The sequence below is a fragment of the Rhipicephalus microplus genome, chromosome 1 (assembly GCF_043290135.1).
Source record: "Rhipicephalus microplus isolate Deutch F79 chromosome 1, USDA_Rmic, whole genome shotgun sequence".
Lineage (NCBI taxonomy): Eukaryota > Metazoa > Arthropoda > Arachnida > Ixodida > Ixodidae > Rhipicephalus > Rhipicephalus microplus.
In genome coordinates this window covers 277,164,488-277,179,524 of record NC_134700.1, presented here as the reverse complement: position 1 = coordinate 277,179,524, position 15,037 = coordinate 277,164,488, and the positions used below count along the sequence as shown (strand labels likewise).

The 15,037-nt window shown below is 42.2% G+C and overlaps 1 protein-coding gene across 1 annotated transcript in view; it reads left to right on the top strand.

The window, feature by feature from the left end:
* Window positions 1-14,191, top strand: part of LOC119188237 (gamma-tubulin complex component 3 homolog) — a 40,361-nt gene extending 26,170 nt beyond the window's left edge. Inside the window, exons 17-23 of the mRNA XM_037436173.2 lie at window positions 1,369-1,437; window positions 2,950-3,091; window positions 5,252-5,340; window positions 6,122-6,253; window positions 10,759-10,902; window positions 13,125-13,279; window positions 13,805-14,191. Coding sequence (XP_037292070.2) covers window positions 1,369-1,437; window positions 2,950-3,091; window positions 5,252-5,340; window positions 6,122-6,253; window positions 10,759-10,902; window positions 13,125-13,279; window positions 13,805-13,826 — 753 coding nt within the window. The 3' untranslated portion in view covers window positions 13,827-14,191. The remainder of the gene's footprint in view (window positions 1-1,368; window positions 1,438-2,949; window positions 3,092-5,251; window positions 5,341-6,121; window positions 6,254-10,758; window positions 10,903-13,124; window positions 13,280-13,804) is intronic.
* Window positions 14,192-15,037: the final 846 nt, after the last annotated feature.

Here is a 15,037-nt window from a genome sequence, read left to right as displayed (position 1 = left end):
TAACTGAGACACACGAGGGAACATGGCTGAAGCGTGCATCCTGGGGCACCTCTGCAGCGCTGCTTGGAACGGTGTCCATTTCGGAATCACTGTTCTGCAAGAGGTCAATCAAAGCAAAAATAATTCGCGACGTCTCCAATCGCGGGGATTCCAAGCTCTTGACTCGTATTGAACCCGAGTCGACACTTTGTACGGCGACGACAGCAATGCAGGTGACAAGGCATGACTGAGTGTGTCCGCCTAGCAGACGAAATGTTAGCGAAGCAGCTGAGCCTGACACCACTCTTTTCTGTGGAGAAGTGGTCAGCTGTGGCGTGATCTGGAGGTGACCGCGAGGTAGCGCCACTGCTGGTGCTCCCAGCTCTAAAAATGGTGTGATTGCCGGCCGTTTTGAATAGTGCTAGATACCAGTGATATAAATCAATAAAAGTGATAGTTATTCATACCTCAGTTGCGTTTTGGGTCTCGAATCGCTGCTACGTGGTCTATAGCTACTCGCTGATGCAGAAATCTTGGAATGAGTAAATTTGATGTCAGTGCTTCTTTAAGCTTTGCCTTTCAACAAAACAATGCAATAGCGATATCCTGTCCCTAGTGCGTACTTCAACCATTTAGTGCATGCTTTTTATTGTATTATGTTACGTACTAGAGAAGTTTAAACTGTGGATTACTACAATGTAATCAATAAAGTTGAAATCTGCTTGTGTTGGTGAAGCTTTTGCATGTGGCTGCATCCTGTGTAATAGGCAGCATGCTTTTTAAACCACGGGCAACATGCGTGTGAAATCTTTTCAAACTTGCCATGCACCCACTACGTGGCCTTTAGGGAATAGGTACAGTAACGTGTGTGCCTCTTGTAGTGGGTCGCCAGCTTTAGACCACGAGGTTATTATGGTAATCACATGATCTGACATTCGATGGCAATGTACACTTAAACCACGCATTATTACTGCATTACTTCATGTTGTATTGGGAAGCGTGTGTACAGGATGTGTGTGTTTGTAAAGGATGAAAGTTATCTTTACTGCATTTCCTAGCAGAGAAAGTTGTTTTCACTTTTTCGGTGCAAACGCATGGCTGTGTGATAGAACACCTTCGCGCCATGCAAACGGCCCGAGCTCAATTCTCACTGGAACCCGGAATTTTTTATTATTTATTTTATTTGCACCTTTCTCGGATTTTTTTTTTGGTCCCGCAAAAGATTATTTTTCGCTCACAACCAACGACGTCGACGCTGGAGTTTCTGCGAAACGAGCTCTTTAACGCTGTTGCCTTAAAAAGAAAGCTTATGACAGTGTGCATGAAATCTCTCACTGCTTTTTCTCGGAACAGGCTCATTACTATCACATTATCAACATTTTTTTGCAGATAAATCCGGGCGACAATGGCTGGGATGTGTTCAGCCTTTTCTATAGAGTCGATGGACCCATTGGCATGGTGAGACTGTTTCTCCCCAGAAATGCTTTAGTGTGACTTGAAAAAACTATTGAACAAGCTCTCTGTGACATTGCACTGTCTGCTCAGAGTTGGTAAATAAGCAAACAAATATATAAATAAATAAATAGGCTCATACAAAACAGACATTTCATTTGAAAGTAAAAAGGACTTTATTCACTTTTGCTGCTGATAGAAAGCCAGAATAAGTGAAAATATAATAGTACAAGAAAATGGCTACATGAATACAAGAAAGCCTTGTTACAATAAAATCTCACAAAATTGCTTTTCTTATAGTCATTATTCATTCCAAGCACATAATTCCGTATGCACAGATGCTGAAGTTCACAAGAAATTTTAGTTTTTCATTGCACAACTTTATTTGTGCTCGTTATAAGGCCCCATTGTACGTTTTAATCGGTTACCCTGCATTAACTTGCATCCTCTTGGGCACAAAATTTAAATTGTGACATGCACCATTTCTCTTTATTTTACACCCTGTAGTTTTCTGCCAAGAAAATTAAATTGAAAGGCATATACGTCTCTGCCCTGATTTATTGTTTTTTTTTTTCAGTCAGGGTGATAGGCATCAACATAGGTTTCTATGTAAATTATGTTAAAGGGACACGAAAAAGGGACAATCACTTGTCTTAGATTGACCAACTGCACTCTGAGAACTCTAATCCCATACGTTTCACTATCATAAGTTCATTATTAGCGCAGAAAATCAAGGCTGAAGTTTCATTTTTAAATTTCACGCCAAATTCACTGCGCTTGATGTCGGAAATTTCAAAATGTATTTCTGGTATATTGGTGGCAATGACTGAATGAAATTTTCTGAAACTTCGTATACTAAGTCTATGGCACCCACAGATGGCAACATACTTCATTTTTATCGATTGGAAGCTATGTAGGACCCCAGTAGACGCCTTCAAAATTTCTTGCGTCACGGTGTTTAGTGTGGGAATCACAAGGTGGCGTCACCACCCGCATTTTCTTCTCACGCGTTTTCTCGCTTACCAAGTGTTGTGTCGTCGTAACAGTGGCATTTTTGTGATTGTGAAAGTGTACTTTACTAATACGCAAAAAATCTTTTTGCTCTTTAACGTCCCTTCAATGTTCGCTGGTACTGGAACACTCAAACCTCGATATAACGAATCTGGACACGGAAAAGCGAGTGTGTGCTTTTTCGAGTCTCTTCTTTCGTCTTCTTTTAAGTTTGCGCCAACGATGTTTTACACAGCTATACACCAACTAGCCTGACAGCATACGTTACTGGGATATCACAAAATTTTGGTTATAACGAAGTAAGTGAAAAATAGCCTTGCAATAGCTGTAGTGTTAGGAATATATCTTTATAACGAATTTTGGGATATAACCTAGTTGTTTTAATGTAAGATGCAATTTTGTTAATTAGGTTGGAGTCTAGTGGTGATGCTCATGGCGTGTAATGAAGTTTCCCGCAGGACAATGTCCGGCTAAGCCTTGTGGTGGGTGGGCTTTTGTTCTGTGCAGGTGTTCACACCATACTGCATGTCGTTATATCTGCGGCTCTTCAACCACATGTGGAGGACCAAGCACATGGAGTATGTGGCGACTGCAGCTTGGATGCAACAAACCGTCAACCTGAAGGTCAAGAAGTGCCGGCGCCCTACAGGTGCGTAGGTCTTTAAGTCTTCTCAGGGCACAGTTCTCTGGAGTTTGCTGGTTTTTATGTTGTCGTTTTTGTGAGTCTCCTTGATTCATTGCCTCTTCTGAAACCATCAAAAGGCAGGGAAGCATCAGCATGGTCATCAGAGGTTGGCAGTTCAGTCTTACATTTAGTCACCGTTTGCTCATGTATGTTCAAATGATTGTGTGAGGTATAAGCAGCTGGACAACACGTTATCTGAATTATATAACAGGACTCTAAATGTTTGTACTAGAGTGCTTCAGCATGATGTTACCATCCCTTTGTTACTGGCTGTGGTAGTACATTCGACATTTAGTGCGCAATCTGATGGCCGATTCAGGTACTAGAACCTGTGCTACTATCTTGTGGGGATCTTGAAGCTTGCATTATACTTTATTTATTGAGAGCTCTCAAACTGGTGTAATTTGATAAAATCGCATAGTGTGTTGTTAGTTCACAAGGTACAGGCAAACCCCTTTGTAAGAGACACTGATGTGAGGTAAAATTGGTTGTGAAAAACTGGTGTGTCTACAATAAATTAGGGGTTGATAAGAAAATGCATATGTAATACCCTGCTAATTACAGACACCTCATATAACAGACAAGAATAGCTCCCCAGTGCATGTCTCTTATAAAGCCATTCAACTGTAACTGTGTTTTCATGTAGGTACTTTCCCATTGAGGATTGCCCATATAACTTAACTTATTTACTTGCATAATAGGTGCACCCTGAGCTTGGCCATGATCAGTAGCTCTGCACCGTGTTTTCACGGTTGCAATTAGATGCCCTCTTACGTTGACTGAAGCGAGCAAAAAGAAAAGAGAAAAAACGCGTCAGATCAGCAGGCTCACCGAGTCAGGATGTAGGGCGGTTGTCTGGGTGTCGGAGTAACCTTTGCTCTGGTTCGGGTGTGGCCTTGCACGCTCCGCATGGAACATGCAATCACGTCCTCGTCAAGTGCACATCAAGTTTCCTGTTGGAAGAAATGTCGTTATCGTTTTCCTGGTTCGCAAATTTAAAACCTTTTTGGCTTTCTGACAGGAGCTTTCACCTTTGCTGCCACTACGGAGACTTGCACAAGCTCGGCAGACATTTGTCGCTGTTGATTCCCTGGCCGCGAACCTAAACATAGTATCACGTGCGCTGCTCTTGGATCACCGCTTAAGTGCAATCTTTTCAATGCCCAATTTTCATGTGTGCAAATTTCCTGCGACAACATGCTGAACCGTGCTCCGCCGCAGTGGTCTAGTGGCTAAGGTACTCAGCTGCTAACCCGCAGGTCGCGGGTTCGTATCCCGGCTGCGGCGGCTGCATTTCCGATGGAGGCGGAAATGTAGGCCCGTGTGCTCAGATTTGGGTGCACGTTAAAGAACCCCAGGTGGTCGAAACTTCCGGAGCCCTCCACTATGGCGTCTCTCATAATAATATGGTGGTTTTGGGACGTTAAACCCCACATATCAATCAACATGCTGAACTGTAGGCTAGGCCTAATCACATTTGGCATTTATCGGTGGTGGTCGCGGGCGATCAAATTTGCATTTTTCGTACGGAATTAACATAACTCTTTTTGATGGCTCTATCTGAAAGAAAGGAGGCTTGGGCGATGCTTGTAACATTCAAATGGTGGTTCGAAATTTGATTGCAATGTCTTGAGTGTGAAGTGCGAGCTCGTGAAGTTGAACGATTGTTGCCATTCAGCGCACAAAATTTCGTTTGTGTCCTGAAACGTTAACGGCGAATTTCCGCGATGGCGTTTTCTATTCGTTCGTTTCCCCCCCCCCCCCCCTGCAATCATTTCGTTTTACAGCGTGGGTATTTCGATATGTTAACTTTCGTAAATTTGAAGGCACACTGCATCGCATGCCTCGCTTCTCGGACTCGTGAGACTGCATGCTCAACATGTGCGCTTGCGTAGCCTGTGAAGAAGGTTGTTTCAGCTTTAGTGCGGATATTCGTGACTTCGGCGATGCATACATTATCAACGGGCATATGCTGTAGTTGGAAATAAAGTTTCGGAAATTTCACCCCATGCAATAGGCGCACCCCAAACTTGGAGCCGGATTTTCTGAAAAAAAAAAAAAAAGTGCCTATTATGCGAGTGAATACGTAATAACCATGTGAAATGTGTTTCCATCTCGGTGCAGAGAGCCAATGCACACTTCACCAGTGCCACATTTTGCTCTCGGAGATGATACACTTCATGCAGCAGGTCCAGTACTACATGGTGTTTGAGGTGAGCACTGTTACATTGCTTGAAAACATGCAAATACATTAGACCAACTTTTATTTGTTGGGGAAAGAGGCACTGCTGGTTTCGACAAGTATAATAGTTACTATGTCCATGACATGGGTGTGCATTTCTACTGGCATTCGTTTCCATATTTGTTTAGGTAGCTTGCGCTGGTATTTATTCCGGTCCTCTTTTTTTTTTTACCCATGTCTAGTTTAATGATGGAGTACTACTGCTGTTAGTTCCCCATAGAGTAAATAGTAGCGTGGTTGTTTTGACTCCATTCCTGCTCGACCTTTACAATCACCCATTTTGCATGGTTCAAGAAGAATAATACTATTTAGTGTGAGAAACTAGTGCGAAACTATTTTATTTAGTCACGAACTTTGTAATGTGCTTTTGCAGAGGGCACGTCAGTGCATTCAAAGGAACATATTTTGGAAGATATTGCATGACGTCTAGTTGGAGCCTGTGTTCTCCTTATTTAAACAGTTTTGAAAATTATCGCTTTATTTCAGTCTGAGCTTCTATAACAATCTTACGCTTTCCTTAAAAGTGCTTGTTTCAGCATAAGTCGCCTGAGAACCAATAGGAAACCCAACATAATTCTCTTCCACTCTTTGATAATCCTCGCATGAAAAGGCACGAGAAAATCAACTTTCCCCAGTCATGTGTTCGCCCCCTCTTATAGACATGCACACACCCCCGAGAAAAGCATTGGTTCCCATCGAATGATAGTATTCACTCAACAAATGCATCCTTGTGTCTGCTTTCACAAATGCAGGTTATAGAGTGCGCATGGGCAGAGCTGGAATCTCGTGTGGAACAGGCACAAGACTTGGACCAAGTCATTCACGCTCACGAGGATTTTCTAGCTGCCCTAATGGCTAGGACCCTACTTGAGCCTGAGTCACGGGTAAGTGCCCCTTCTCTCTTATCCCGCAGTTTTAGCTAAATAATTTAGCTGCAATTATCCGTACTTAACAAAAAGCGTGCTGAATACATGTATGGACAATGCCCGTTAGCCTAATGTAAGCTCCACTCATTGAAGGTCTTTATTTTGCAAATTATTTGTGATGTTTAGTTACGACAGCCATTGCAGCTGGTATGAACACGTAGCTGGGCCTGTTTATTTAAATCTACATTTTTCTTTGTCTAAATATGTGACAATGGCTCAGTGCATGCAGTCTTCTGCTGCTGAGCATGAGGTCACAGAATCAACTGTAGCTGTAGTCATAGTCTTTGGGCGAAAATTGCAGGACTACTCAGCTGCATTATTTGGCTGAAAAAAAAAAAAAAAACGGGACCATTCTAAGTAATTAGGAACCTTCCTTTAGAAGCTTTCACATGATCCCTGTATTGCTTGTCAGATAGAATAATATTTAAAACTGCATGGAAAAAATATTATAGTTTAATAGAACAACAATTAGTTAGACAATAATGAATTTAGCTAATGAGCTAAATTTTCTAGTTACCAGACAATGATTTTTTCTTCATGGAAACCCAGAGAAAGGCTTGCTGCCTGAACATTGAAGATCTCAGAGTTCCAGCTTGTATAATTTTGTCTCTTTCTCAGTAATGTCTGGACAAGTGGAGGCATAAATTGCCAAATTCAAGTAGTGATAATTCTTGAACTATTCGTCAAAAAGCAAAACAATTTTGCCTAAATATTAAGTACATTGTAGCCTTGAATCCCATGCAATATTGTTGTTCTACACAAAAAAGAAAAAAAGTTATTTACTCATAAACTTACATTGTTTTGCCCATTTTGATAGGAGTATGCATCACTTTCTAATGGCTTCTTCATAGAAACCTGATTGATATGTGGGGTTTAACGTCCCAAAACCACCATATGGTTATGAGAGACACCGTAGTAGAGAGCTCTGAAAATTTGGACCACCTGGGGTTCTTTAATGTGCACCCAAATCTGAGCACACATGCCTACAGCATTTTCGCCTTCACCGAAAATGCAGCCATTGCAGCCGAGTATAGATCACGTGATCTGCGGGTCAGCAGTTGAGTACCTTGGCCACTACACCACATAACGCTTCATTAAGAGGCTCAGCAAATTTCATTTGGTTATGTTGGACAGTTTTGCCACACTGCCAGCACAACGAATGCTTGTACAGCAAAAACGCTGGTTTTTGCTCACACTGTATTTATCAGTGTGCAATACTGCTTCAGACAAGGCTAGAATATTTCCTGTCATTTGTAAGTGCAGAACGTGAGCTTTTTATTGCAATACAGTTCGCACCAATACGATGAGCGCAGTCAGCGTAGTGCGTCAGCAAACAACCACTAAAATGCAGAATGAGTCCTGTCGGAGTGGGACAGCCACCCTACGCAGAATAGTGGTGCTGCCTTCATTTGATGTAGGACCCAATGGTCATCAACAGGAGCATGAAAGTTGTTAGCTGAGGGCTTAGCAACATGTTCCGACGTGTTGGAAGATTATGAAGAGTGCCTCGTGACCTCTCACATTGCCTCCTGTGACACGTTGCCAGATATAATCACGGATGCCATGAGCACCTGTATCACAAAACAGTAAAAAGATGTCACAAGAGACAAGCACTCGGGAAACTTATTTTATTTGCTTTAAGGCACTTGCTCAGCAACCTTCTCCTGCTCATGTCTTGTCCTGCTGTGATGGCCGGCGTCCGGTGTGTACTCCAGTTTTGCCAGTATATACTTCTCCGGTCGCTGCTCAAGGGGTCTTCTCAAGTGATTCCAACAATGCTCACTAGATGGTGCGCCGCCATCCGAGGCGTTGGTTTTCGATGGCTTATGTGCTCGCCTTCTTGCGACTGTCAGTTTTCGATAGCCTGCGTGCTTACTTTTTCGCGACTGCGTGTACATCAGTGTTCCCAGTATACACTTCTCTGGTCGCCGCTCTAGGCGTCTTTACTGGTGATTCCAAAAATGCTCACCAGATGGCACGCCGCCATTCGAAGCGTCGGTTTTCGATGGCCTGCATGTGCGCCTCCTCACGACTGTCGGTTTTCCCTGGCCTGGGCTTCCTTGCGACTCTGTCCCCTTAGTTCTCGTTGCTTCCTAGGCACGGCAGCACGTGACAAGTTCCCACGATCAGTGTTGCGCAGGGGTACCGATATTCTCCTAAGCCCACTCACCTGCCTGCTGTGGTCCCCGTAGAAGAATGCCTGATAGCTCCATGTGTGCAATTTATGACTGTCAGGCATTGGACTCATGGCACCGACCAGTATGGCATGAAGAGGCAGGTGGTTAACGTACTACCGTTCGGCGTGGCCAACACTGTGCAGTGCCAGCCACAGAAGGTGCCCAACAGCACTGCCTTCGACGTACACATCATGCGGCGGCTCGTTAACAAACCTTTCTGCAGAAATGTTTTCGCCAAGAAACTCCCCGTGCACCTCTGAGCAAGCTCCTCTAACATCATTCACTTTGCAGATATATGGTGAAGTTTTTTTTTTTTTTTTTGAAAACGGTTGGCAAAGTCATTATGAAGGTGGTTAACCATAATTTCATCCACTCCTGTGAAAGCAAAACCTTGAGCCCTGATTTGAGGAGAGGTATTGGTGTTACCATCGTTTCTCACGGTTGCTAAAAAATGTGCAGGGGTGCAACAGCTGTGCCAATCGCGCCAATATGATACATTTATACATTGTTGCGCCGAGCTGTGCCAAAATCATGAAATTTGCTGAAATTGCACCACACTGCATTAAAATGCCCAACCACCTTCAAAATTTTCTCTGTTGTGCTAATGTCAGCGAGAAATGTAGACCACATTGGCCACCTGCACCTTGCATCACCTATCAAACCGATATTGCTGTTCGTATACCCCTAAACCACGTTGTAAGTTATATACTTGTTATGCGAGGACTCCTGCAAGACGGGATCAACCAGATCAAGTATAAGATAAAGAAACAACGCCGCTCGCCCATCGATTTGCTGACCACAGCAGATATTTGTTGGCTGGGCGACGAAACTCCAAGCCAAAAAAAATGCATTACCGTAGCCATCAACACTTCGGGAGAAATGTGAATCATCGAATGCGGTTACAGCATGTTAGAGACGTATGCGGAATTTTCCGCGCGTGAACAAGTTCGACGTGCTGCTAATGTTATCGTTGCCAGCCACCACGTTGGTTGCCATAGCAATGACACACTACCGTAGTTTTCTGCCTTAATGTTTTGTCAACCCGGCGATAGGTACCTGGTGCTGGTTAAACGCACTTTGCAAGCAAGCTGAGAAGTTCTGCCCTAAACCTAGCCACACCGTGAGAGGAAAAGAGAAAGAGTGGGGGCAGGTGTAGTGGTTCGAAATTGTTTGGCCTTGTTCTAATGTGCGCAGATCACTCCCTAAGCTACCTTTGTGGCAGTACACAGGCGTTCCGCAGAAAAGCAATATGATTTGAGATGGGCTTTTAGCGTTAGCCACGAGACACAGCACATTTTGTTCAACTACTCATTTGTGCATGCGCTGCGTAGTTTTAGGTACTAGTATGATCGATGACGCCTGAAAAGTTTACTGGCCCCCATTTGAAGCAGCGAATCACATTTCTGCTGTCCTAAGAAAAAAAAAACTTGTGCGCCATTTTTCTTTCTTTTTTTTTTTGCCACCCCTACTCCTAGGTTTAATTTTAAGGTGCCAACTAGGCAGAGCCCCATTTGAATTTGCAGAGTCTGTATAAGTATTCGACAGGCGTGGCAAATGCTATTGTGAACTTTATTGTTGGCTCAGTGGGGTAATTTAGAATACTTTTTTTTTATTGAAATAGCAGTGAAATACCCCTCTACACGATTTAGGTGGGTTGAACGTTTTGTACATATATTTTTATTCTAAATGTAAGCCTTCTTTTTTATACTGCTCCAAATTCAGTCTTTCTTGATAAAAAAAATTTTCCTGCAACTTGCTTCAAATTTGGATTTGAGTGCTCCAAAAGCAACGTTTTGCTGTTCCAAAAATTGCTCCTAATTCTATTTTGGCTGTTGCACCCTTGGATGTGTACCAACAGTTCAGGTGCCTTTTAGATTGAAAAATAGAATGAATAATATAGCCATGCAGATCTGAGAATAACCATTGTCACTACAAACACTAAGAACGGTGAGCTTTCTATTGTGCCAAAAAAAAAAAAATGGGTTGAGAAACATCGGTTGTCAGTTACTTTGCATAATCTCATCTAGACATTCAACTGTGGCCTGACGAATACCTTCTGAACATGTTTCAATTACCCTACTTTACTCCTGAATAATCACTAGTGCTCACTTGCATTAAGACTGTTGAATGGCATTCATGTCTCGCACGCAATCCAACGAGCTGAGGGCCTTTAACTGCAATGTCGCAGAGTCGCCATCAAAATGCCAGACAATGTACTTGTGATATTTGTATGTCTTGCGATTGCATTGGCAGCCATTGCGAGCATTATGTTCTTCCCATGTCCAGGACATTCTGTCCCAGCTACGTTCCATCTTTGACCAAGTGCTTCGCTTCAAAGAAGTTCAGGGGGAGCTGCTTTTTCAACTGACCAGCGGCAGCAACAGCCTACGGGCACAGGCATCCCTCAGAATGATCTCAGAGTCTTACCAGGTATGCTTGCTATATCCAGCCCCCCGCCCTTTTTTTTTTTTTTGTCGTTGCATGCGCAAAAGAATAAATAAATAAATGAATGAAACAAAAAACAATAAATAGATTGGAGGCGATTCTGATCTTTCACTTTGGCGTCTAGTTGTGGCACTTGCTCGTTGGCATTAATGTGTTTTATCGCACTGCCAAAGCAGATCTTGGAGGCCACATAGAATGAAGCGCATGGTTGAGAGCTGCTCTACCAGCTGCCACAGCGATCCCAACTGCCAACAAAAATACTGTCAGCTTTTTCAATAGAGCTGTGTGAATAGCGAAATTTTGAGTGCAAAGCGAACTCGAATAATAAAGTCTGATTGTAAATCGAATTGAATAATTTTCCAATACTTCAAAGCCAGATTACAGAAAGAAAAAAAGTTGTGGAGAAGCCCTAGCATATAGTTAGGAGATAGGAACATGAAAGCGTTTCTTTAGGCTTGTTTGATGTATGCTGAAACTTGCGGCACACAAAAAAGATGCAGACAGGACAGTATGCAACAAGAGAAAGCGTATTGTCGTGTCAATATTTTCTTTGTCTGTGTCATTTTCGTGTGCCACAATTTTCACCCTGTATCAGTTGCAACAAGCCCATTCTTATGTCCTTTAGGTTGATAAAAGACTGGAGGTATGCTGATAAATTGGGTTCCCTAAATGTCCTATAAAGAATGTGAAAATGCAGAGGCCAAGTTGCATTTATTGACATGACTTTGTATACCCAAAGTGTTGTCGACAACACTATCATTTTTTGTGTTAGCCTTATCATTTTTGTGTTTGGCTACAGCACACAGCTGTTGTAGGCAGTCTCAACTAGAGGACTGAACCAGCCTCAGGCAAATTTGAGTAATTTAAGAAAGGCACATTGCTCACTGTGGAGCTTCGCATGTGATTCCTCGATAAGTGACCTTACTTCACTGCTGTTCCCTTACCCTCACCCGTTTCCTTAAAGAGGCATCAAGCCACCACTTATTTTAATTTCTCTCTTATTTGACTAACTTTAGTGAAATGTACTTATTAAAATTTCATTCATTTGTTGGTAGGGTTGTAGGGCCCACATGCTATCAAGGACCCACTGTTGTAGCATAGTGGTTGAGGTACAGAGCTGTAAACACACAAGGCTGCCAGTTCAATTTCAGACCACAGTGTCTGAATTTCGATGGTTGTTAAATGCAAATACACTGGCTCATATTTAGACTAATATGCACTGTAAGTACCCCAGGGGGAGACCCCTACAGCATGCCTCAAGGTTATGTCTTCAGTAGACTATAATTAAATGGAACGTAATGGGACTGAGAAATTATGTTTCATTTAAAGGAGTTCCATTTACTGAGATGAACGTGGGTGCAGCATTCAGGTATATAAGAAGTTTCTCCATTTAGGCTTCTATTCTGGTCACGAGATTTCCATTTACCGAGGGTCTATTGTATTGCAGTCTGGCGTGTGAAGCAGCAGAACTTTTTGATATATGACAAATCTGCACAAAACAGCAGTTATTTCTGGCGAAGTCATTTTTTGTTCATATTATGGTAAAAAATTAGTCGTGGTGTCTTTGTGTACAGTGCATTGGTTCGTAATTTGTGTGAACTCTACTCGCCAGTGGAAAGAAGCTTGACAGCTAACTACTTATCACAAATATATTGTGTGACAGTGACTATTTAATCTGGAATCACTCATAGCCATTTTTTTTAGTGCTGGAAACTCACGAGAATTTCAACTTGCTTTGAGTTGTAACTTACTTCGAGTTGTAACTTACTTCAGTAAGGTAATGTTGGAATGATGCACACTTGAAATAAATCGATATAACTGCCTGGACTTAAGGCTTCATAACTTTGTCATGTATTACAATTAAGCTATATATTCACAATGATCACTTCAGGTTCTTTTGTGTACAAATTTCATACTTTTGGTCAAAAAACTAATATGAACCTCGTTATGTAATAAAGATAGATACACTTTAGAGAAGCAGAGAGTTAAGAAAATTTCATATGATTCTATTGAATTGTTTCTTTTTCTTTGTACAAATGAGATAAATCTCTTGTAAGTCATGTCATAGCTAAATGACACATTCAGAGAGTCATGTTGATCGATAGAACGTAGCTAATTGCTGGCATATGAAGTATTATCTTCAACTGAGCAGACGGCAAGTCCCATCGCTAGTCAACAAACTGACAGAAGTCGTGGGGGCTTTGCAGCATCTTGTACAGGATTTTCTGCTGAGCCTCTCTCGCCATGATGACACCAATCTTCAAGGGCTGGGCCTCCGACTGGACTTCTCCGAGTTTTACAACAAGCAGAATGCACTGCTGCGAACTTCAATGACGTTCCATAGCCGTCGACGGTACCAAGGGTGGGGGTCCCTTTAATTTTGCTTCATTTTCACGTGCAACTGCAGGGACCTCAAGTGTTACATTAACACACATGTTGTGATGTGTTTGTGAAGAATCACAATATTAACTCTGGAATGGTGGTAGTCTTGTCTAGTTCATACTCAATTGTTCTTGAAGGTTACAGCACGGTCATTAGGTGACAATGACAGTGGCAGACAAACAAGTAGAGTTGGTATTGTCTACTCTAACCTTTGTCACTTATTGTTAGCATTGTAACCTTTATGCACAAAGGAATCTTGTCAAGAGTGGTAGATAACAGTTCCGAAATACCAGAAGTAATCAAACATTACCTGTAGTCTCCCTTGCGCCATCTGAGAATGAAACACCATCTTTGAATGGTTCAAATCAACTCGTGAATCAACTGCTTCGTCTATTGATACTTAGAGCTATATATCCAGTATTTCGTCATAATCAATTCTTTATAATGAGATTCAACTGTGCAAGCGGTATTGTTATTTCGATGTTCTGCTTTTCATATGCTGCAGGTCTGCTACTACCCAAGTTTAGATGATTCTATGGCTGCTCAGCTGCCGCCCATACTACCGCCACCTGCAAGCGCACAGTGAATGTCATAATTTATATCGATAACGCTTCGAGGTAATGCCTTCCGAAGAGGAGGCATGCGGAACTACACCATACTTTGGCTGGCCTTCGTTCGGAGCCGATGAATCTGTGAGCAACGATAATTTTATGCTTGGATTGCGCTTTTCGTTTATATGTGCAAAATGAATTTCTTGAACATGCGTTATCATGAAAAACGTGGGCTATCAACAGAGTTCTTGTGCTTCCCACGACTCATTGACTGCAACCTTAGCGTAAATGTTTATAATTGTGCAACGATCTTAAATAAAGTATGGCCTTTTTGTATTTTACTACTCAGTTATTAGTGCGGAAAAAAAAAACAAATGGAAAAATGGTTTGAATAGAGCGCTAAGCTGTTTTATTTTTTTTGTTTCTTACCTGTTGTGCTTTAATAGCCGTATTATATTACTACTGGACAATGCAACTGTGTCCAAATTTTTAAGGTATGTTGATACTAGTGCTCTGTCCTGTTTAAAACATACTTTCTTTGAGTTATTTCGTGCCAGCAACTTTGATGCATCATTACTAACTAGCCTCGGTTAATTTCCCAACGGTATTTGTTCGTTAGGCAGGACAGAGTATGGCAATTTGTTTTATAAGTGTGGAAGGCCGACCAGAAGCGGGTTTCAGACACCTTGCAAAATCACACATTAAAAAAGGGGGGGGAGAGCGTTTCTTAGAATTATTAAGATTACTTCTGCCACGCAACTGTAACAGTCATCTGCCTCACATAATTTCCTTGCGTTATCACGGCAGTCTCCATGCACACTATCAGCATGACATCGCTCTTGGGATGCGGAAGTGAGAAAAGCCGGGTTTTCGAGAGAAAAAAAATGTGGCCAAGCCAGATGACGATTATAGTTATGTGGCAGGAATACTCCCCGAATGCTTTATTCTTTTTTTTTTCCTGCTGGCATAGTTGGAAAGTGCTACCAGTAGTCAAAGTTCCTGTGAACCTGGGAGCCAAATATTAGTGTGCTGCGTGCTGCAGGGAATTCGCAATTATATGCATAACGAAAATGGCAGAAAAACCTTTAGCTCTCTTTTCCAAAATGTCATTGTCAAATAACATGGCAAATGGGCATAAAAGATACCAGCTGGCTCTGCAAACAGCACCAGCAAACAATCTTGAAGGC